Source organism: Halictus rubicundus, unplaced genomic scaffold (genome assembly GCF_050948215.1).
Source record: "Halictus rubicundus isolate RS-2024b unplaced genomic scaffold, iyHalRubi1_principal scaffold0029, whole genome shotgun sequence".
Lineage (NCBI taxonomy): Eukaryota > Metazoa > Arthropoda > Insecta > Hymenoptera > Halictidae > Halictus > Halictus rubicundus.
This window is the reverse complement of record NW_027488570.1, coordinates 1,308,242-1,330,395: the sequence shown is the minus strand read 5'-3', so window position 1 is coordinate 1,330,395 and position 22,154 is coordinate 1,308,242. Positions and strand designations below refer to the sequence as shown.

Here is a 22,154-nt window from a genome sequence, read left to right as displayed (position 1 = left end):
TTTTGTTTTATCTGTCTATCTTTTTCTTTTATTATTTCTTTCTTTTGCGAAATATTTAAATTTTCGTCTTGTATTAGTTTAAATTTTTTTATCATATCCAAACCTATTATTACATCTTCAAAGTCTATCCTGTCCACTATATCTAAATCTACTTCTTCCTCCATCTCAAATATTTTTACTTTTACTTTAATTAAATCTTTTGTTGCACTGACACCATTGACTGACTTCAAATATATTTTGTTTACATTTTCTTCTCCTATTTCTGTTTTAACTATTCTTTTATTTATTAATGATATCTGGGCCCCGGAATCGTATGTTCCCAGCAGTCTTAATTTATCATTTAACAATATTGGTATCTTAATCAATGGTGTCTGTATTCGTTTTTTTCTTGTGTGTATACATGTGCATCTATCCCTTTATTCCGTGGGAAAATGCTTTACGCATACCCCGACTCCCTGGGGGGAGTCGGGGTTATGTGGGACTGCCCTTGGGGGAAATCCCCAAGGGGTACCCACTAAAAACCCACGCCCACCTAAGCTAAATGGGAGGTGCCTGGATCACGCGAGTACTCAACAGGACACCTCCCAGCTATCATCATACCCCGGGGGAGGGGTTAACCTCCCCCACTGCCTACGCTATAAGACCCCGGGCGGAGGGACCCCCCGGTGTCCCCATTCCTGGAGCCTTCGGATTGAGCTTCCCGAGCCCCAGCTTGGTCCACCCACAGCTCCCGGAGTCTTCGTGCCCCGCTCGGAGCCGGTATCCCGAAGGAACCAGCCCCGGCCGAGGCAAGAAGACGCCGCCACCGGAAGGAAGGGCCGTCGGAGGCGAGATCCGGCACGCCCCGACCCTTCCTCACCCAATACCCCCACAGATCCCCCTCCCCAATCGGGGAGGGACGGACCGACACCCCCCCCCCCCCCCACACCGGGAAACTAACCCGGGGGGTGTCGGCCTATCACGGGGGGAGCTATGCTCCCCCCCGGGGGCCCGGGTCAGCTCACGCCTCGGGCCCCCAAGTTCATCGCCTCCAATGGTGGGGGCATAACAGGGCGCGGGGGAACTCCCCGCGCCAACCCAACTCCGCCCCCCGCCACCGGGGGCACACGTTGACGCGGGGGAGACCCCCGCGCCCTCCCTGTCGTCGCCGCCTCCCTCCTGGGGGGCACACGTCGGCGCGGGGGTCGCCCCCGCGCCCAAATACTCCTCGCGTAGCCCGGGTCTCTCTCCCGGGCCCGCTCGGCGGCCTCCTGCTTAATAACATCATCGCAGAAGGAGGCCACCGCCTTCCACGACCTCACGCCGTCGACCATGTGGTCGACCACGGTCGACAGCGAGAGGTCCCACCCTTCCACCGCGGCTCTAAGGACACGGCGCGGCTCAGCCCAAACTGGGCACTCCTCCAGAGTATGCCGCGCCGTGTCCACATCTTCGCCGCAGTGGTGGCACTGCGCAGTCGGCTCCCGCCCCATTCTGTGCAGGTACTCTCCGAAGCAACCGTGGCCGGAGAGCACCTGCGTGAGGCGGAAGGTCAACCTTCCCCGCCTCCTGCACCATATATAAAATATGGGCAGGAGGGCCCGGACAATCGGACGTGTGGAGGGCGTTAGCAGAGCCCTCTACTCCGAAAAACTTTCCGTCCCGGCCTGGCGATTCTGGCCCTCGAGCTCCAACTCCTCCTCGCGCGTGAGTTCCACCCCCGGCGGGCGGCAGAAGGAGTGGGCGATCTGGTATAATTTCGCCCGCTCCGCCGCCACCACAGTGAAGGGTGGAATCACGGCGAGGAGTCCCGCCGCCTCGGTGGAGATGGTGCGGTACTCCCGTATGACCCGCAAGGCCAGCCGCCGCCGCACTCTTTCAAAGAGCTTGCGGCTGGGCGTGCTGGCCTCGAGCGAGCGGTGCCATACAGGGGCCCCATACAGGGCTATAGACCGCACCACCTCCACATAGAGGCGGCGTACTTTCAAATCCGGCCCCCCGACATTCGGCAGCAGCCGCGCCAATGCGGCTGCCGTCCTCTCTAGTCGAGGGGCGAGGAGCTCGAAGTGTCCATCAAATCGCCAGCGGCCGTCTATGACCAGGCCCAGGTACCTCATCCTGGGCCCGATCGCGACGGAGGTCTCAGCGACACGAATCCGGAGGTCCTGACCTCGGGGTAGCCGCCACACCCAAGGCGAATATAACCATATCGCCTCGGTTTTTGTGGCGGCCACGGTCAACCCCATTCTCCGGATTCGCCCGACCACGCAGTCCAGGGCAGCCTCACCCAGGTGCCTGGTTCTCCTCCAGTCCTCCCCCTCGGCATAAACCAGGGTGTCATCTGCATAGCAGATGACACCCGTATCCTGGGGGAGGACAACCCGCAGCACCGCGTCGTACGCCAAGTTCCACAGGAGCGGTCCGAGGACCGACCCCTGTGGAACGCCGCGGTGCGTCTCCCTCGTGTGCACAATGCTATACCGGCCGGTGTAAGCCACCTCTCTGCCGCGGAGGTAGTCGCCGACCACCTCCCGGAGATAAGGGGGCACCTGGAAATAGTCCATCGGCCCCACTATCTCCTTCCAGGGCAGGGCGTTGAAGGCGTTAGATATATCCAACCACACGGCTATCAACACCCTGCCCCGAGCGACAGCCCGTTCCCGGAGGAGGCGCAGGCGCTCCAGGGCGTCTATTGTAGAGCGCCCCGCGACAGATGCTCGACGAGGCGGGCGGCAATTATTCTTTCGAACAGCTTGCCCGCCTCGTCGAGTAAACACACCGGCCGGTACGCAGAGGGAGACTCTGCGGGTTTCCCCTCCTTTTGGAGGAGAACCAGGCACGCCTTTTTCCACACATCGGGGAAGACTCCCCGGCGCAGGCTCGCGTCCATGACGCTCCTGAACGCCGGGGCGAGGACCTCCAGAGCTAAGGCCATTACACCACCGGGAACCCCATCTGGGCCAGGGGCCTTCTTGCCCCTAGCCCGGAGCTCCCGGACGGCCCGGTACAGCTCCCACTCAGTGACCCGGAACTTGTCCGACCATCCCATGGTCGGATCCGCGGCGCGTTCCCACCTCCCCTCCACCCCATCACTCAGGGGGAAGAAGGTGACAACGACGTGCCCCAGGAATTCCGGGTCTAGCCTGTCCGCGACCGGGGACGCCCAGGGGCGGAATCTGCATCTATCCCTTCGTTTGTTCCAACTATTCTTGTCTTTTCTTTTTCTAGTTCTTTATTCCTGAACCAACATTTTTCTTCAGGATGAAATCTGTTTGGTTTTCCCATTTTCTCACATATTTGACATGGTTTCTTATCTTCATTTTTATATTTATAGTTGTATTTATTATCATTTTTTTTACTTATTATTTTCTTATTCGTCGTACTTTCATGTTTTCTTACTTCATTTATTAATGTTGTCGAATCTACACATTCTTCTTTATCTATTTTATTTCTTATCCATTCCGGCAGGCCCATTGCTATCAGTGCTATTATTGTCTTTTTCTCCATATTTGGGTCCATGTTTATTAGTAATCTTTCTTTTCTTATCGCATATTCTGTCAATGAACCTTCATAATACTTGTAGGCCAACGCATATATGGACGAATTCCACCCTCTGTCTGCAAAAGTTTTCAGAAATTTTTCTTTCCAGTCTTGCCAATTATTATTTATTCTTAATTCCGTTTGAGTTGTATAATGCCAGTCCATACAAGCTTTATCTAAGAATAGTCTCAAAATCTCAATTTTTGTATTATCATCAATGATCTCAAATCTTTCGCATTCCATTTCAAATGTATCTATTCATTGGGTTGTATTTATTTGTCTTCCATTAAATTTTTCTAAAATAAATTTTTCTGAAATGTTTTTTAGATTAAGCTTGCTACTTCTATCTTGTTGTCTGTTTTCTAATAATTGTTCTAACAGTCCATTTATGTTTGCAGGATTATCGTTTATTACATCTAAGTATGCGTCTTTAAATTGGGGATTCCCTATTTCATCCATATACGGGTTTTTAACTCATCTTGTAGTATTATCCATAATTTCTTTTGCGTGCCTCTTTTAGCAGTACTTTTAAATCTATTAAATACCTCTGTTTTCTTGATTTCTGTGTGATACTTCACATTTTGATATTCTGTTGGTATAGAATACTGTTCTCCGTTGCTTGTTGTGATGGAGGTTATTTTTATCACGTTTGACTTGGTATCCTCTGGTGAGGCTACAACTTCGAAATTAAACTGCAGCTTAGCCATCTTTGTAGTATTGAGACGATATTGTCGTTCTATAAGGAAGTTATATCGCCAGTTGATATAAGGAAATAGACCAATATATGTTACTCTGAAAATAGAGTTTTTATTTGATTATTATACCTTATGTTCGCTATTTACAATATTTACAGCATGGTTTTACCTGAAAATAGAGGAACGACAATATGGGTCTATTCTCTCTATTGTATTTTATCTTTTATATTCGCTCCTGTAAAGCAACTTATGCACGTGTTCTCTATCTCTCTAGTTTTCACTCCTCCTTACAAAGCGCGCTGAGTGATTAGTGCGCGTAATTCGGATTAAAGAGAGTACACTTTCTTTACATGTATTTATCGAATAAAAATAATCTTTTTGTTCGCGATCGGAACGCCGTACGCGTTCTTCTCGGCATAATTGCTTGTGTCGTATCGATTGATATCGCGTTTCAACAGTTCGTACGCATCGTCGCAAACGATCTCGTATATCAAACTGTCCGTGTCCGTGTATAAAATCTTGCAGTTTTCTTTTAAATTTGGGTACATATAACCGTAATGAAAGTCGTACAAATGGCATTTAGATATATCCAATACGAACATGCCTATGTAGACAGGTTTATAAAATTTAATAAGCGTTTTTCTCAACTGAATCGCAACGAAATCCTCCGAGAACACCGTGCAACTGTGAAAATTCGGCCTAGCTATCAATCGCTCGACACCGTGTCGACCCTCCCATCGAGAGAGTAATTTCACGCTCGCGTGATTTCGAACGTTCTCCATAGTCTTTCCAAACACCGCGTTATTCATTAGTTTGAACAAATTTTTCGAAAAATCGTTGCTCGCGTTGGCACGCAATTTTGTGTTCAAATCGATGTAGCTGCACAGCCATCGCGACTGCCGAAACTCTAGAATTCGGTAAATTTTCCTCAATTTCAAACCGTGTTTCAAACTTTGTTGCAGATATCGATAATGCAGAACATATCGCTCCTTATCGCGAAGCGTTGCCAACAACTTCCTTTGGCTCGAGCCGGCCGTCGCTGTGTCATGACTCGGACAAAACGTAAGATCCGCGTGAGCGTCATGAATTTCGCGCGGATACTCCAAATTCACCTCCAAAATGTAGCCTACGGGACTGTCGATTGGAATAGATTCGATGCTAAAATTATCTATACGCGTCTGATCGTCCACCCAGCGAAAACCGCTGTGCGGTAGAGGTTGTGACATGGCCCAACCATACAAATTATTAACGTCGAAATACATTAGATAGGTGGACGGTTCGCTCGAATCGTACGTTGTTGGTAAATACTTGTTATTGGTGCGCGCATACCTGTGAGAACATTGACTCAGTCCGCCGCGTATTCCACACTCCACGAACAATAGCATGTCCACGTCGGTGAACAGCTCCAGTTCGATCTTTGTCATTTTTAGAATCACGTCCCACGCGAAACCGGGGAGCGTGTAATAATGCGCCGGATCGAGTTTATAGTTCTCGAGACAGTCTTCGCGGAAATTTTCAAAAACATCCGCCAGCAACAGTACGTCCAATTTCAAATACAAATCGCTGTACTGTCCTAACGTCTTTATAACGAAACGCGACCAAACCGTATTCGCGTGAAGATAATCGGTGTCGGATATCTCGCTGGCGCATAGCCGATTATAAAATGCTTCGCGCGGAGGCAATCGCTCTTCTTTTAGTTTATCGTACGACGTTAAATAGTCGTACGGAAAAACACCTTTTCTGGTTAAAAGATACGACGCGCAATTTACTCTTGCCCAAATACGATGATAACTTGTCCAGACTAGAATTCAGGAATTTGAATGAATCGATGAATCGAAACTTCATCAACTTCCTGTAATCTCTTTTTATCCCCTCCTCGTTCTCGACGTGAACGTGTTTCGTGAACGAGATGTACCGCTCTTTCGTCAACGGTAACACGTCCATCTTCCCCTTAAACGCGTTTGCCAAATCTTTGATGATAAAATGCGCGTCGTAACCAGACAAATTGTGAAAAACCACCGGTATCACGTACGAAGATTGGTAATTCAAATTGCAAACATTATGCGCCGGACCGCGATACGCGCCCGTGATATGACAATGATCGCGCACTTTTTCGTCGGAGTCGTTGAACGGTCTTTCGCACACGTGGCAGCGCGTGGCCGTAAGAAAATCTAATTTTTCTGCTTCGGTTAACGCATTCATCGGCACGTTTTTATCGAGTATCGGCTGTAATTTACAACTTAACTCGTACAACTTTGTCGCGAACCATGTCGAGCATCCCTCTTCTCTGGAACAAGCCTGATACTCGCTCAAAGAAGCATCGTATCGGCAATGCACGCAATAACCTATGCTGAACGCATGGTGATGTTGATACTGCGTGCACGCCCCGCGGCTCTGTCCTTCCTGTTTCTCTAGCAGACATTTCAAATCGGCGTAGATGACGAATGGTGCCCGTTCTTTTCATACGGCACATTATCGATGTTAAACTAAATTTCACACCCACCGGCAGGTCGTCCTTCGCGCAAGCCAAATATCTCGTACAGTATTGCAAACATTCCATATACGATCCACACCATTCGCGATACTCGTTGATAGTTTTAATAGCCATTGACATGCGTGTCAGGCACTTTAATGTATTTTTTAAAATCCGAATCATTTTGTTCCCCTCCATTTTTGTTGTAACGAAACAATTTTTCAAGCTTTAATTTTACCTCATCCGCTAAATTTCCAGTTCTCAGAAATATGATTATACTTCGCATCCAACCGGCACCACGATGCGCTGTTCGTCCGTTTCGAGGATATCCAATATCGCTGACGGTGAATTGATTGCGGGCCAGCGCGCCACGACTTGGCTGAATCTTTTCGTGTAGAAAAAACATATGCGACTCGTCGTGTCGATTCACATTAAATGTTCTATCAACGTTTTCTGATGCTCGTCGTCGGAGAAACTACCGTTCAAATACAAATTTAAAACGTGAACCCAAGCCAAGTTTTTTAAGGATAAAACTAGCATTTTTCCTCGTCGTTGTTGTTACCGTAGTAGTAGTCGATCTCGGAGTAATTTCGAATATCACGCTCGAATAACTTTGAACGGTAAAAGCTTGTAAGGAGGGTACCTTCGCAAACTGCATATCAATTCGCCCGAGACAACTCCTATTTCGCGTCTACGTCCCGTATTCAGAAATGCGCGTAGCGGCGAATCGCCTCCTATTTAAAGGCGTCTAGGGCGATAAAATTTATCGAAGGATGTGGAATAAAAAACCTTTGACGTGATGTAGACGCGATAATGAAAAACTGCATGCCAACTCGCCCAAGAGAATTCATATTTCGCGAATACGAGGTGTAGACGTGATAATGAAAAAACCGTTAACGCGATCGCAACTGACAAAAGTATACGGTTCTATGAGAAAAGACGCCGTCTCGCCAAAATGCAGCGATCTCGCGAAATGAAACCGCGAGAGCGAGAGAGAAACAGCCTTCTCCCGCGAAATATAATAAAAAGATGGCCGCGCGGCAAGAGCGAATAAATGGCCGCACGGCGAGAAGACGCAAGAGCGAGAGAGAGAAACAACCTCTCTATCTCCCGCGAAGTATAATAAAAAATGGCCGCGCAGCAAGAGCGAATAAATGGTCGCGCGGCGAGAAGACGCAAGAGCGAGAGAGAGAGAGAGAGAAACAACCTCTTTCTCTATCTCCCGCGAAATATATCGCAACCTTCAAGGCCAAATCACATTGCAGAATACGACTGCAACGATAATGAGCTACTTCAGCAGAAATCCGAAATCCCGATGCAGCGATAAGAAACGCCATCCTGGTAACAAAAACCGCAAGGTGATACCTCGGCGGCGGCCGGGCGATCCCTCCCATCGCCCCGCAAGAGAATGACCCCCCTCGCATATTGAGTTAGAACTCGCCTATGCTACCTACTAGTATATTCTAGCATATCCGTGAATTTCTGGTCTATTCTAGAATATTCTGGTATAGTCTCGTATATTCTCTTATATTCTGTAGTATTCTAGTATATTTTGTTATATACCGGTATTTTAAGGTGTATTCAAGTACAGAGTGGTATATTCTGTTATAGTCTGGTATATGTTAGCTGGCTCGCTGTGCTAGTGATACCGAAATATCGCGACTCCTTGGAATTTAACCGGGTTGTAAGGCTGGTTACGCGTTGACGATATTAGGGTACCGCTGTGCGTCAAATTAATGAAGGACAGCTATTTTTTATTTGAAGCGTTTATTTCACACTAATCACGAAAATACATGGCAATTGATTCAGTGTATCTCGCAAATTGTTTTAAGCGGCGGATCGATACGAAAGTCGAAAGGCCGAGACAGAAAGATGGAGTTGACGAGCGGAGAGTTACCTGTCGATAGGACTGAGCTAACTGACCAAATTATATGATGTCTGACCTTTATATACTTTTGGACATGAATGATTAGGGGCTGATTGGCTAGTGGGCAGATGGTGCGAGAGATGCGAAAAAAAAACAAATGTTGGTACAACAGGTACCCCGAGCTGACGACCGAAGTGGACGTGAATAGGCGGTCCGTCATAAACCTTGGGTCGCAGAGCAGAGGCCCGGTGTCCCATTGAGCGCACGAGTACTATTTGTATTATTACCGGTCGGTTCGACGACATTGACTTGGATAATTTAATTTTCTGCATAATAAAACCTGATGTTATTAAGGGGGCAACATCCATTTGAAGAATGGGGCGTAATGCTGAACTAAAACGATTATTCGAAATTGTAGCTGGGTTTTATTGAAAGAGTCTACCTAAGCTATTTCGATGAATGCTAGAAAAGGGCATTTTTGAAATTCCGTTCAGAACGGAACGGTATATATAGTATATTCTGTTATTTTCTAATATATTCTGTTATATTCTAGTATGTTCTGCCAACCGTTACGGCAACCGTCGAGTGTTCGCTCGTTATCGTTGGGCGAGGTCGCATAATATTTGTCAGAGCTCAGTGCCGGTAAACCTCCTCTATTCGAATTTCGACCAAGTTGTTTACCGGTATCATACGATCGATCAAAACTGATAGCGTACACGTCTGCCGGTCGAAGAACATTTAAGGCTCTCCCCTGGCGGAGGAGCTCTCTTCTTTCTCAGTTCTCGCTCGAGTCAAATTCAGTATCTATCAGCTTCATTCAAATTCTATCCTCTCGCGACTTTAATATTTTGTTCTTCGGCCAGCCGATATTTCCGCGTCGCGTTGCGCGACTCTGCTCGCGACAAGATTTTTCGACGCTCGCGTTGAAGATTTTCCGATCGCGGCGGCCCTCGTCAAGGTGCCGCTCAAGATTTCCGGCGCGATTTATAGCAGAGACTCCGGTCTTTATCGAGTGAATAAAGTGCATTTTAACCGAAAGGACCAGAGTTCGACTCTCCCGTTTTCTCCGTGCCTCCTCGCGCGCTCATTTCTGAGTGGTCCCGGCCCCCAGGCATTCCGACCGTCGGTCGACGCCAAACATAGTATGTTCATGTTTATTCAAGTATAGTCTGGTACATTCTAGTACATTCTTGTATATTCTAGTATATGCTGGTATATTCTAGTATATTCTGTTATAGTATGGTATATTCTGGTATATTCTAGTATATTGTGGTATATTATTCTATATTCTAGTATACTCTGGTATATTTTAGTATATTCCGGTATATTCTGATATTTTCGTGTATTTTCGTGTATATTCTCGTATATTCTTGTATATTCTGTTGCATTCTGGAATATGCTTCTATATTATGTTATATTCTTGTTTGGTAGTTTAGGTGTTCGTGTATTAAGTAAGATTCACCCTTTTACTACAATAACAATTTATTAACAAAACAAACTCAACAACGTAACAATAACAAAAGAAACGAAATAACGATGAAACAAATTGCCGACGATACGGAACGTGCTATGCGCGGACAGATGACTACCAACAACAGACAACAACTGATCCTGTCATCCGTCAGAATCCGCGCTTATATCTATCCCCCGTGCCTCCAGAAATTTCCTTCAAACAAGGAAACTTCTGGTGTGGGGATGTCGCTTTCCTGTACGTGCCCCTTGGAGAAAGTTCGTGTCCTTGGACCGGCTACCCGTGTCCTGGCGAAAATCAAGATATAGCTATAGACTGGTGTTGTTGTCTCAAGTATCTCTCTTGTTGTCTCTCCATCTCCTCCCTTTCTTTCCAACCCCATATCTCCGCGCCATACAGTGGTATTCCTTTTACCATTACTTCGAATAGCTTCAACCTCCACGTCACATCTGCTTTGAATTTCCATTCTCCTATCCCCCATAATCCTAACATTACTTTCCTGGCCTTTCCTACGCATTCTTTTATATGTGCCGTTTCACTATTTTTCTCCTCCATACCTCCTTACCTCACACCCTTACCTCCCCATTTCCAGATCTCACTCTTCCTTCTTCCTTTTTCGTTGTTACATATCATTATTTTTGTTTTCTCACTATTCACCTGTAATTTTTTCTTCTCGAAGTACCTGCTTGTCCTCTTTATCATCTCTTCCAACCCCTCTCGTCGTCCGACAGCAGCACTATGTCATCAGCATATCCTAGTGACCAGATTATTTCTCTCCCTATTACCACACCTCCGTCTTGCCTTTCGGGCTCATCGGGCACCCCTGTCTCACTCCTTTCTCCACCCAGAATGCCGCCGACACTTCTGCCCCTATCCTCACTCTGTATCTCGTCTCCTTCTATATTTCTTTTACCTTTTCTACGATCTTCTCTTCTATATCTCTTTTTTCCATTGCTTTCCAAAGTACACCTGTATCCATCAAGGCAAAAGTAGCTCTTAGATCGACGCAAGCCATGCATACGTTTCCTCTCTTTTCCTTGAGCCTTTTCCACGTTATCCATTCTGTTTCTCCTTTTCCTGAATCCCGATTGTGTCTCATCCAGTCCTTTTCTTTCTTCTAAGCTTTTTATCAGCCTATCATTCAGCACCATGGCGTAAATTTTGTACGTTGTTATCGTCAGGATCGCTCCTCTGTAGTTCTCCACTGTGTCTGTGTCACCTTTTTTGTGGATGGGAACTACTATCCCCTCCCTCCAATCATCTATGTATCCCTCTCCTTTCCATATCTTCCAGATAATCTCACCTAGTTTTTTTCCTGCCCTTCTTCTCCCTGCTATCCATGCCTCATTCTTTATCTGGTCTACACCCTCCGATTTTCCTTTCTTCAAACTCTTTATTTTCTCCAGCACTTCCGCCTTTGTACGTATTTCTTCGTCTTCCTGTGTAACGTTTTCTCTAACCCTGCCTCTCTTCGCTCCCCCAGGGCCTTCATGAAATGTTTCCTCCATTGTTCCATGGTTATTTTATCTCTCACCGTCACTTTTTTCCTTTTTTCTCTATTTATGTATTTCCATGGCTCTCCCTGTTCTCAGATTTCTTGTATCCATTTTTCTTCTTCCTCTGTCCGCTCTCTTTTCTTTCGTTTCCACATTTCCTTGTACTGTTTCCTCTCTTCTTTGAATCTTTCTACACCATCTTCCACTCTTCCTTTTCCCTTTGCGATTTTTCTCCATGCCTTTTGTAATTTCTTTTTCCACTCTGTGCATTATCCGCCCCACCATTTTGCGTTCCGCGACCGTTCCGCGGCCGTTCCGCGTCTGTTCCGCATCCGTTCCGCGGCAGCTCTGCGCCTGCGCACCGCGAGGTTAGTTATAAGCTCTAGGTATAAGAATCGCGCTAGTTGTAAGTTTTTTCTACCGTCGCTCTGTTCATAATACCACGTCGTCCACCGACGTTTTGTCTTCAGCCGCCAGCGAAACCCGAGTCCACCAATAGGGACAACCCGGGGACCACCGCAAGTCCAGCTGGCAATCCACGTTTAAATAAATAGTATTATCAACAGACCCTGGCATTCCGCCCATTTCTACCTCTCTGCCCTCTCGAAGAACACTGGTATGGTCGACCATCCAGCGAGAGCGCCTCCATAACGAAACGCAACGTTACATATTCTTGTATATTCTAGTATATTCTGTTATGTTTTGGTATTGTAACGTTGGCCCTTATCGCCGCATAGGAAGACGGGAACGGGTCCAACTCCGGGAATCTACGGGGGCTGAGGCCGGACCTTGTATGGCCGTGAATACGCGATCCTCCCGGTACAAACGAGTTCTCGAAAGTCAGAATCGAAAAAGAGAGCCTAATTGCTCGATCGCAAGGCACCGGAAAAGTTCCACGCGAAACAAAAAGACTTCTCGCCCTCGCGCGAAGCGGAGGGCCGGAAGTCGTGCCTTCCAGAACCGCGAAACAGAAGGCAGACGCGGATAGGTCCAATGTTCGGACACGGGAATAACGGGGACAGCTCTCACGGCATGCCGCATATCGCAAGTCGAAATAACTATGGTTGTGTTACCACAAAAACTGCGTTAGTTTAATAGGAACTTTGTTTTATTAGCGTGTTCAAAATACAACGGGCGGTCGAAAACTCATAATTGGAGACAGAGAGACCGACAGACAAAATACCCAGACCGATAGGCAAGGAGAGCAAGAAGGGGTTTTGTGGATTTCCTCCCTTTATATACTAATCTTCGGAAAGGCATTACCTTTCGCATCTATTGTTTATGGTCACCGGCAAAGGTGGTCGCCAAATGTTGGAAAAAGGGCTTGTCGGGACCGCGCGTGCCGCGCGGTCGGACAGGCCTCAGCGGTACCCGTCTGGCCACGTTTATGATGGGGTAGTTAAATTTTCTACACCCGTAAAGTCATTTGGCAAATAAAATAATTTTGCCATCCTGCAAACGTCAGGATAGGTTCTATTACCTTACACCCTAACATCTGCAGGCGGTCAACTCTAACATCTTGCGATGCGAATCGCGTACCGCTAGATAACGAATTACGGAATTGGCTCCAGTTGTTTATTACAAGTCAGGGTGTACAAAATGCGCGGCCACGTGGCCGCACCTGTGAGCCCGCGCTCTTCATACGAAGTTAGCGAATAGGTGGGTTTCGCAGCGCGTAGTGGTCGCTAGTCTAAAAGATACTATAAAAGATCGCCGCGCTCATGGGATACTTGGGCACGAGGTAAACATTCGCCGAGGCGGAACTTGGCGGAACGCAGATGTACGGCGCAATTACAAATACACTGCCGCGATAGTTCCCGAAACGATATGGAGGTTAACGCTTTCGATTAACGATACGCGAGCTCGCGGGACCGCGAGGGCGCGAGATCGACGTCGAACGCACGTGATATGATATTTTCTGCACGGCGGAATTCGCTTTGAGAAACGCGAAAAAGACGGGATCGACTACAATTCCCTAAGACCGCGACTCCTCCGAGGAAGACTTCCGAATTCTATTCCGACTGGAAACTGCGGAAAAGCTCAAAACGCGGACTGTTCAGGCGTGAGCGAATTGCACGAGGCGTAGAACGCCTCGGCACGCGAAGTCTGGAGAACGAGACAGGATGTTGACGCGTACGACGAATAATACGCTAGCTCGCGAGGTCGACGTCGGACGCACGCGTCGTTCTCCCTCGAAAATCTCTCGCGAATCAACTCGCTAAAACAATTAACCAAGAGAGAGCGACGAGAGCGTCCTCGTTACCCTTACTCGAAGCCTTAGTTCCAACTTTTCATAATGGGGCGCGCTACGTACGCGAAATCCTGGAATGCAGAACCGTGTCCTCAATTGGTCCTCGGGCCCCGGACCATACGCGAAAAATTATCACGACCGCGTTTCGCGGCCGGGGGAGGTCCGATATCTCCCCATGGTACGAGTGCACCACCATCGCCGAGGCCCCACTTCAAGTGGCTGGATGAGGCGGCGGCAGGGCCGCGAAAGGGGATGTCTGGTGTGCGACAGAGGCCTTCGTCTCGCGTTGTCGCCTCCGGGTTGTCTGACCCGTATGCAGTGGGTCCATTTTCCAAATGCATGTGCACATAACTTTTCTCGTAATGGCCATGGGTTTGTCGACGGGCGGTCCCACGAAGCGAGGCGCCCTTCGATGTAGTCGGGAAACTTGTTGGGTGCGTCCACCACGTCCCTGAAACTCGTCCATGCTCGGCGCGCGCGAAATTCGTCGGAAGTCGATCTACGATCGATACGGAAGTTCCTCGGGGAGCGCTTCCTAACCTTTGGAGCATCCGTTTAGCGCGATAATCGGCAGTCCGGTCCTTGCGATAGATCGCATTGGGCCGCGAAGAGACGTCGCAAAATTTGCAACGTCACAGTATATTCAGATGTATTCAAGTATAGTCCAGTATACTTTAGTAAATTCTGGTATATTCTTGTATATCGTTGTATATACTCGTATATTGTAGTATATTCTTATATCTTCCAGTATATACTGTTATATTCTTATATATTCTGGTATATTCTGGTATATTCTTGTATATTGTAGTATATTCTGTTATATTTTTGTATATTCATATGTATTCAAGTATGGTCTGGTATATTCTAGTATATTCTAGTTCATTCTGTTATATTCTAGTATTCTCATGTATTGTAACTGCACATTCTCTATGCTCGTTTATTTAAATTAATTCTATCTCTGTCTCGGCTACTCAAGTGTAATCTATACGATCTCGCGGGGGCCGGTTACTACCCCGAATTCCCTACGCGTGTCAATTCGCGAAGGAGATGGGTTTGTGCCTCCAGGCACTGGAAAGCGGCGAGGTTTGGACGAGACGAATAAAGCTTTGTAGACAAATTTCTGGTAAAAGGACAGTATATTCTTGGAAGAATTATTTATATAATGTGCTCGCAGGAGAGCTGTTTGTATACAGGACGGCCCGTGATCTTTCCCGACGTTCAGGGCAATAAATTCAGTTGTGATGACGCGTGGAATACCGAGTATCGGTAATCCGTACCGAATTCTCGTAACACGTAAACACACAGCGTATACCGTGTTACGACGCACGCGGCTCCCTCGCTTTGTCGCTACTCCTGGTTTTCAAGAACCGATTTAAACGATTTTCAATCTTATCGCGCTCCGCGATATGCGAGTTCGTGACTTGTCTAACCAACCGTGCACTCGGCCGCAAATACGTACGAGTGGTCCGGTTGGAGACACACAATAAAAACCACTGGCACTCCACGCAACCAAGAAGTTTACTCTTCGGCACGGTACGTGGCCTCCGAGCAATCTCCGTGTAGGTAGCGGCAGAATATCAGCGATCGTGCAGAGTTCGGTCGTATCGATTCGACCCGAAGGGACATCGTGAGTTCGTTTGAACAATCCGTCCGCGTATTACGCACTTCACGGTTGTGGACTTGTCAGACCATCCATGCACTCGTCCGAATACTCGTATAAGTGATATGGATGGAGACGCACACTAAGCCGTCGGTCACGCCACGCTACCAAGGACTATGCTCTTCGGCACGATACGTGGCCTCTGAACACATTCTTTACAGATAGCGGCAGAATGATCGCGACTGTGCAAATCCTACCGGAGCAGTCATAGGCATTTCGAACGAGAATCACGAATTTGACTATAACGAAGTGTCCGCTCGGTACCACGATTTCGAAAAACGATTTATAATTTTGCGATAGTTTACGACAATTTTGCGATCGCGTCCGCAGAGCACAAACTGCGTCTTAACTGTCGGCAATGCCACGGCGCAGTTTGCACCTGTGACTCCTCGGTTTGAGGCGCTTACGCGTCGAGGATAGAACAGTCGGTTTGTCTGTTCTATCGGATCGGTTTGACCCCTCGATCGCGTACCGTGTTTCGCCGACCGAACACTTCGCGAACGCGTGCTGGTAGACCCGCTTCCAGACGTAGAGTGATCTTGGAGAAGGAGGAGGGGGACGAGGTAGAGGGAGAGGCGCAAAAGAAAAGGAAAAGGGAAGCGGGAACGAGAAGCCTGAGGAGAAGCAGATTCTGCAGGGCCGGGCTAGGCTGTTGAACGAGAGGAGTGAGACGAGAGGATCGAACCCGAAAAAGATCATTCCCGGGAGGACAGCGGAATCCAGGAATGCCACTCCGAGATGCCGTATAAACTCCCCTTGGCACACAGCGGCCGCCCCTCCCCTCACCGAAGCTTCCTTCCTTCCCCCAGAACCGGGGAAGACTGACATGAATAGAACAAAGAAGAAGGAAGAAAGAAGAGAGAAGAATTTAGACAGAGCACGAAGAAGCGGCGACATATAGAAATAAAGTAGGATTAAGCGAAAGAAAACAGGTCGAGTAGTAGAAAAGAAAAGGGGGTTAGAAGCAAAGAGAATAGGAAGTCAGCATAAAGTAGTTGAAAGCGAGTAATATAAAAATTAAAAGTAAGAGAATAATAGAAAGAAAATCAATTAGAATGATAGAGGAAGGACAAAAATGTTATGAACTGGGAATATAAGGAGGTATAACTAGGGATATATGCAGGTATGCGTATAGTTATATAGGTATTTACTAGTATTTACTGGTATTAATAGTCGCTAGTGAAGTAACAAATGTAGTAAAAAGAAAGTAACTCTCACGAGACAAGAGAATAGAAGAGGTAGAAAGAAGAGAGAGTAGACAGAATAAAAAAGTAAGAAAGATTATATTGAGTGAATACAACGAGAAAACTGTAATAAAGTAACTTAGAATCTGAAGAATGTTAAAAGATCTAAAATAGCAGTTAGATAAGAGCAAAGGAAAGTACAGAGTATGGAAGGATGCATATAGGTAGGGGCTCCCAGCGAGACTAGAGAAACTGGCGTAAGGAAATTAGCGTAAGACAGGTTGCGGGAGAAGTAGGGGCTAGCGAACGCCCGAGCGAAGAAGCAGCATAAAATGGCGGAACGAAATCGAACCGAGAGAGCAAATAGATTGTTATAATTTTAACAACTATTGCGGGCACGGAAAGGCACCAAAATCGGTACAGGGGATTACTTCTCAAAGGGAAAGCGATTAGCATCATAAAAAACAGGAAAAGAAGGCGAAATAGAGAGAAAAATTTTGATGAAAAAATAGATAAATTTTTAAAGGTGCAATAGGTAGAGAAGAAAAGAATAAAGGGGTATGTAAAAAACAGTAAGGAAAAATATCAGTAATTAAGGAGGAAAGGAGGGAAAACGGGAGCGCGAGGTACTAGTTACAGCGTAGGGAACGCCACGAGAGAGTACAAAGCTAGTCGCCTTCCCGAGAGAAATTCAGCTAGAAAAGAAAAATTAAAGAATGATACAGAAAAAGGCGAAGTAAGCAGAAACAGAAACAAAGGGTAAAAAGAATAGAAAGTATAACTAGTGCAAGCAAATAGTAAGAATAGAAAGATAAGAAAAAGCGGAATAAGAGATAAGTAATATTTTAAAAGAAATATGTAAAAGACCTCTTCCCAATGTTAAAGGCAGGAGCAACAAAAATTAAAGCAAAAATAAAGAGAAGTACAGAACGAAATGGTACAAGGAACAGTAAATGTACAAAACGGTAAATTGATTTAGTTTAGTAACAGAATTAAAAGAAAAAAGAATAACAGTAAAATAAAATAACAACTTAGGGGAAGTAGTAAAGGTAATTTACTAGACAAAATTAGTTAAGAATAATAAAATTAAAATAAAATAAAAATAAATAGAGTAAAACTTACATCAGGAGAAATTACTTACTTACCAACTAGCTGAAATAGAAATAGAAATAGAATTAGAAAAAGAAACATAAATAGAAATTGAAACAGAATCGAACTGATAAAATATTAAAGAGATAAACGAAGGAAAATAAAAGAAACAGAAATAGGAAACAAAATTTGAATTAGAAGTACAGCGAGAAGAAAAGAAACAGTATAGCAGGTTATTTTAGAAGAACCGTTAGGTAAATCAAGGGGGGATGATAGGGGGAACAAGCAGCGTGCGAACCGACCGACCCCCAAGCGAGCCCCAAGGAGAGAAGCAGAGGGAACATAGCAACACAAAAACACAACGAGGGCATTGAAACCGCCACCTCGAATAAATACCCACACAAACACATACACCGACTTTGACCTGCTCTCACACATTCAGAACCATTTCACATAATATATACAGTACAACTGACAGAGAACTGAGCACGACAGAAACAGAAGAAGAGAAAAGGATGGAAGAGGACGAGAAATGGCTTACGCCGTTACAGCCACCGGAAAAGGGAAGCATATTTAAAAGAAGTGAAAAAACCAAACGCAGTAATGAAAGAGAAAAAGAAAAAGAAAAAGAGAGCACTAAGAGAGACAGGGAATTATACGAAACGGACTCGGAATCGCAATTGTCAGACATAATACTGCTAGAGAATTCAACACTGAAGAAAAAACGAATAGATGATAGACATAAGTCCTCGACGCCTAAACTGAACCATTCGAAGAAAGAAAGCGAGGAAAAGAAAAAAGAGAAAGAAAAAGAAAGAGAGAAAGAAGAGGAGGAGGACGTCCTCAAACTAATAAGTGAGCTGTCAACGCTACTTAAAAAAACGAGGAATTCCACAAGGGAGGTCAAGGGTTATTGTATGGACCCGCTTAAAGAAGTGAGGAGTTTTACAAAAACTCACGCGGCCCAAGCGGATAGGCAGCTTGAAGCGGCCATCACCCGCCTGAGGAATATAGAGCTGATTATAGAAAACAAAAATTTAAGAAATAGCCTACTTCATAGAGACATCGGCATACAATGCTCCCTAAAGGAAAAAACCGAAGAGAGGGGAAAGAAAACTGGAGGAACGGGAAGAGTAGCCACAGAAGAAACAAGAAAGGCTCTTACCTACGAGAGTGAAACGGATGACAACATGACGGAAAGGGATAGCGAATCCAAACAAGAAAATGAAAACGACTGGAAAACAGTGGAAAATAAGAAAAAAGCGGAAGAAAAGAAAGCCGCAAAGAAAAAGAAAAGAGAAGAGGCAGAGGAAAATGAAAAGAAAAAGCAAGAAAGGGAAAAAGAAAAGGATAAGGAAAGAGAGAAGAGAGAGAGAGAGAAAAGGGAAAGACTTCCGCCGATCCCGAAATCAGAGGCTGTGATAATTAAAACATCGGAGAACAGAACGTTTGCAGATCTTTTTAAGCAACTGAAGGCAAATCCAGGAGAAAACATGAATGGAATCCATGCGGTGAGGAAATCCAGGGGCGGCGATATTGTAATAGAAATGGAGAGAGGTACAAAAGCGGAGGCCCTGGAAAAATTCGCCAAGGACACCTTAGGAGAAGACTGCCGTATAAGAAGGATGGCACCTAGAGTAATATATGAGATCAAACTAGCCTTGATCCCACAATGGACAGGGAGGAACTACAGAATGAGTTTGCTCGGGTGCTAAATCGGCAGATAAGCGAGATAGAGATAAAAACGATTAGGTTCGGATATGGAGGTACAAAGACGGCGATTGTATCCCTCCCGGCCGAAGAACTGGAAAAAATAGGCCAAGAAAACAAAATCAAGATCGGATTCACAAATTGCAGGATAAAAAAGACGCAGAACATTATAAGATGTTTTAAGTGCCATGCCTTCGGGCACATGTCTTATAACTGCGCTGTGGACCTCAAGGGGCAAGAATTATGTAGAAGATGTTGTGGAATTGGCCATCAGATAAACGGGTGCGAAGCGGTGAGATGCTGTGTACTCTGCACTAGGGAGGGAGTACACGCATCGAAAGCAGAGCATGTGGCAGGGGCCGTAAACTGCCCACAATATAAAAAATACTTGGAGCGTTCAGCTAGGAGTACAATGAATATTTAAAATTCACTTTCAAAATTTTGCAGATAAATCTAAATCACTGCAGATTGGCACATTGCCTCCTCATGCAGTCGGCTATCGAACTGGGAGCAGATGTCGTACTGATCCAGGAGCCATTGTTCAACCCAGGGAACTGGCTATATTCGCCAGGAGGAACAACAGCTGTATGGGTCACAAACAATAACGGCCTAAAGAGATTGGAAGACGGAGACAAAGCAGATGAGGATTTTGCTGCAGTAAGAATAAAAAACCTGACAATCGTAAGTACGTATTACTCTCCGAATATGTCCTCAGATCTGTTTGCGTACAAAATAAAAAGACTGATGCAATTTGTTAAAAAAGAAAAGACTGAAGGGAACTATTCTGCTAGAAGAATTATTGAGAAATAATTTTCACATTTCGAGGCACACTTTCGAGAGGGGATGTGCCACTTCGAATCTTGATTTTGTAGCAACTTCACAAGACCTGTTTAAACCAGAACATGCACTCTCGAGTAAAGTGTTAAATTTAGAAACCGCCTCTGATCATAAATATTTACTTACAGAAATACAAATCGCAGAGGAGTCCCAAACAACAAGGACAAACTATGGAGTTAAATGGAAAATTACCAGATCAGGAATTACCAGGCTGGGGACGGCTTTAGAACACAGGATGAGAGAGAAAGGACTAAATCATGAGAGTACGTACAATTATGACGAAGAAGACAAATTTCTGACGTGTCTATACGAAAGCTGTGACGAAGCATTAGAAAAGGCGGATACGACAACTGCAAAAAAGAAAAGAAATCCCTGGTGGACACCAGAAATAAGAAGAGAGGTACAGAAGGCGAGAAGAAAGGGTAATGAGGATGAGAGGGAGGCAAATACTTTTCTCTATAAATTAGCGAAGAAAAACCTACAGAGAATGGTCTGTAGATCGAAGGAAAAAGTATGGAAAGACCTTTGCGATTCCATAGACAAGGACGTATGGGGTAAACCCTATAAAATTATAATTAGACAAGTTAAAAATAATAACCCTCCTGCATCACTTTCAGCAGCCTCTGCGGAAGCAGTAATGAAGGGCCTTTCCCCCCAGGAAAACAACGTAAATAAGGAAACGGACCAGGGGAATACAGGAGCGGGGACCCCGCTAAGGACTTTAGATGAAAATCAGGGCCTGACAATACCGGAAGTTTCCGCGGAGGAAGTTCTGGAGGCGGCAAAAAGGTTGAAACCAGGAAAGGCGCCAGGGATTGATGGTATGCAACCTGAATTAATCAAAACAATGGTCGAATTCAGACCCGACAGGTTCGCAGCACTCTTTAATGGGATCTTGACGAGGGGGGCTATCCCCTTGAATTGGAAAAGGGCAAGAACGATAATGCTGAGAAAGGAAAAAAATGACCCCTCCACCCCTTCAGCATTTCATCCCATATGTATCATAGACGCGGTGGCTAAACTTTTCGAGTATTTTATCAGAGCGAGACTCCACAAAGAAATGGGAATTAGACCATTTAGTAAGTACCAATACGGATTTACTAGAGGAACGTCGACGGTACACGCAATGGAAGAGGTAAGGAAGGCGGCAATCGAAGCATCAAATAAGAACAGGTATGCGGTCCTGATAGCGTTAGACGTTAAAAACGCATTTAACTCATTGAGTTGGACTGCAATCCACAAGGAACTCGAAAGGAGAAATATCCCGAAATACCTAGCGATGATAATGAAAGATTACTTTAAAAACAGAAAGGTAGAATATGAAGCACCGCAGGAGAATATTGAACTTAACATGATGATGGGAGTCCCGCAAGGCTCGGTGCTGGGACCATTCATGTGGAACATAGTATATGACGGCATGCTGAATAGTCCAAATCCGCCAATGTCGAAGAAAATCGCCTTCGCGGACGATATAGCGTTGATTGTCCAGGCTTCAACAGAAAATAGACTAAAAATTAGAGCTGAACAAATGGCGGAGGAAGCGAAACAATGGATGGCCTCGGCGGGTCTGTCTCTGGCGGAGAATAAGACGGAAGCCCTAATGTTGAACTGCAAAAAGGTGGAAGAAAACTTAACGTTTAAAATCGGAGAAACAGAAATCAGACCATCAACAGAGGTAAAATACCTGGGGGTAACATTTGACTCAAACAAAAGTTTTAGAAGACACATTGAGAACAGTACTAACAAGGCCATTAAAACAATGGCTGCTTTAAGCAGAGCGATGACGAATAAAATAAGGACCAAACAATCGGCAAGGAAGCTTTATTACATGACGACAGAGTCCATAGTCCTATACGGAGCACCAGTATGGGCAGACGCAGCAGAGAGAATCTCAATCAGGAG

General features: G+C 45.7%; 1 protein-coding gene across 1 annotated transcript; it reads right to left on the bottom strand.

Annotated features, from left to right (window-relative positions):
• Window positions 1-4,570: 4,570 nt before the first annotated feature.
• Window positions 4,571-5,947, bottom strand: LOC143363288 (uncharacterized). Its single transcript, XM_076803900.1, has one exon. It carries the CDS (start codon window positions 5,636-5,638, stop codon window positions 4,571-4,573), a length of 1,068 nt encoding a protein of 355 aa, XP_076660015.1. The 5' UTR covers window positions 5,639-5,947.
• Window positions 5,948-22,154: the final 16,207 nt, after the last annotated feature.

What these genes read in the sequence shown, in the direction of transcription:
- LOC143363288 (XM_076803900.1), bottom strand. Translation starts at nt 5,638, where the DNA reads ATGACAAAGATCGAACTGGAGCTGTTCACCGACGTGGACATGCTATTG.